This window comes from Rhinolophus ferrumequinum, chromosome X (genome assembly GCF_004115265.2).
Source record: "Rhinolophus ferrumequinum isolate MPI-CBG mRhiFer1 chromosome X, mRhiFer1_v1.p, whole genome shotgun sequence".
Lineage (NCBI taxonomy): Eukaryota > Metazoa > Chordata > Mammalia > Chiroptera > Rhinolophidae > Rhinolophus > Rhinolophus ferrumequinum.
The window spans coordinates 94,807,731-94,809,777 of NC_046284.1; the positions used below are offsets into that span (position 1 = coordinate 94,807,731).

General features: G+C 46.4%; 1 protein-coding gene across 1 annotated transcript; it reads right to left on the bottom strand.

The window, feature by feature from the left end:
- Nucleotides 1–1,371: 1,371 nt before the first annotated feature.
- Nucleotides 1,372–1,707, bottom strand: LOC117027191 (protein FAM136A-like). Its single transcript, XM_033114691.1, has one exon. It carries the CDS (start codon nucleotides 1,705–1,707, stop codon nucleotides 1,372–1,374), a length of 336 nt encoding a protein of 111 aa, XP_032970582.1.
- Between the last annotated feature and the right edge of the window lie 340 nt (nucleotides 1,708–2,047).

The window sequence follows — 2,047 nt, forward strand, 5'->3', positions numbered from 1 at the left end:
TTGCAAAGGCCCCAGGCAAAAGTAGTATTTGGTAAGAGGGGGCTGCCCCTCTTTTGCTCTAAAGGAGCCACAGCTCACCAGAGTTGCATACTTTTTCTCCTTTGACCTTCCTGTCGCCAAGGGATTGTCTCAGTAGGGCTATTTTATTTCAAGGGGCTAAGTAAGCAACACTGGGTGTAGATTTCATTCCTGAAAACCAGGTTATTTCCAAGTCTTGTACTTCATAACTCTCTTAATTAAGCACCCAACAGTCCCTCTTCCGCTGTTCATTCCCAAATACCAGAAATATAGCACAATCAAAAGGTTCTTTCCCTTCAAGGGAGAGTGTCACTGCAAGATGGTCCTGTCACTCTGCTGCAGACAGCCTCAGGGCCCATCATGGCAGCCAGTGAGAAGGAAGGTCTGCTTCCCATACCCACTGTGACATCCCTCTCATGTTTTTGGACGGCTCCAGGCTGAACAATGTAATGTGTGAGAACTTTATGAAATGCACATCCACATCTTCATGGCCAGAAATGAATATCCAAAGAAACCTTTCAAAGTTCTTACCTAAACCACCTCTCCCAACTCCACATCTTAAATCAACTTCATGCCCTTATATGTAAGACAACACCAAGCAAAACAAAAGACCCAGAAACCTTTCTTCCCCTTTTAAATTAGTGACCTCATGGACTTTGTTTTATAGCTTATGGAAAATGGTGTGGTGATGCTTCTGGTAAATAGGAGGTTGGCAGCGAACAGAAACAGCTCTCCTCACACATCAGTGGGACATTAGAGGAACCTGTCAGCATATTGGTACCTGTGGACTGAGAAGAATCTGGTACCTTAGAGGGCTCTGGCTTAGTACGAGGGAGATGCTCACTGCCAGGATAAGCATTTGCCACAAGAAATTTAGGCTCTCAAAAACTCTCTGACCCATATTTTTTTAATTTTTTAAAATTTATTCTAAGTGTGTTTTTCCAGGATCTATCAGCTCCAAGTCAAGTAGTTGTTTCTATCTAGTTGTGGAGGGTGCAGCTCACAGTGGCCCATGTGGGGATTGAACCTGCAACCTTGTTACTAAGAGCACCGCTCCAACTAACTGAGCTAACCTGCCGCCCTCTCTGACCCAAATTTTAGCACCAGTTTTTCCATTTCATTTTCTCGGATTAAGACATAAATGAACCAGTGTCCAGAGGCAAGCGACATATGCCTTAAACTTGCTGCCATCCTTAATTTCTTCATTCATAAACTTCACTTAAAAGAACAAAATTCTCACTCTTCTTTTTAAATAGATTCCTGTCCTCAGCACTGATGGCCAATGGCAAGGACTTGATTTCTGAATAGCTGAGACAGACTCTTTCACCTTCCTGGTCATGGTTGGAATGAGGTTCATGTGGTCACACAACTCTCCAGCTGTTGCTTCACCTGAAGCTCTTTACTCCCAGCATGCATTGAATCTTTGGCTTTGTCATCACGATGCATTATGTACCAGGCCAGGTGGTCCTGGAACTTCTCCAGCTCGCTGCTCACCAGGGCCTGAGCCAGAGGCGCATGGCAGCACTCAGTGCCCTGGTGCACCTGCTGCCTGGTCACCTGGCTGTCCTCACAAAAGCTAGCGCTGCACGGGCACATGAGGCCCTGTATCTTCCAAATGTTATCTCTCTCTAGACTCTTCGCCATGGAGTCCACTGCCTCCTGCACTCGCAACTGCTGCAGCTCTGCCATGGCGACCCTGCGCTGCACCTAGCCTCCACGGTGCCCCCATGGACTCCCTTCAGTTTCCCTCTTATTGAAATACATCCTTTGGAGTTTTTTCAGCAAAGGTCTATGAGTGGTCACCTCTCATTCTTTGTTTTTCTAAAAATGTCTTTGATTTTCCTCAATCTTGAATACAAATCTAGCTGAGTGTGGGGACAGAGCCCCAGATAGCAGTTTCCAGGCTCTCGGCCTCACGTGGAAAGGTGCTGGCTCGAGTAGTAGATGGCCATCAGCTGTGACTAGTTGGCCTTCAGCTGTTACCAGTTAGCCATTAGCCCCTGATATAACTGTGGGGGCTGAGCTAGCA

Coding starts and splice junctions, on each gene's coding strand:
- LOC117027191 (XM_033114691.1), bottom strand. CDS start 1,707: ATGGCAGAGCTGCAGCAGTTGCGAGTGCAGGAGGCAGTGGACTCCATG.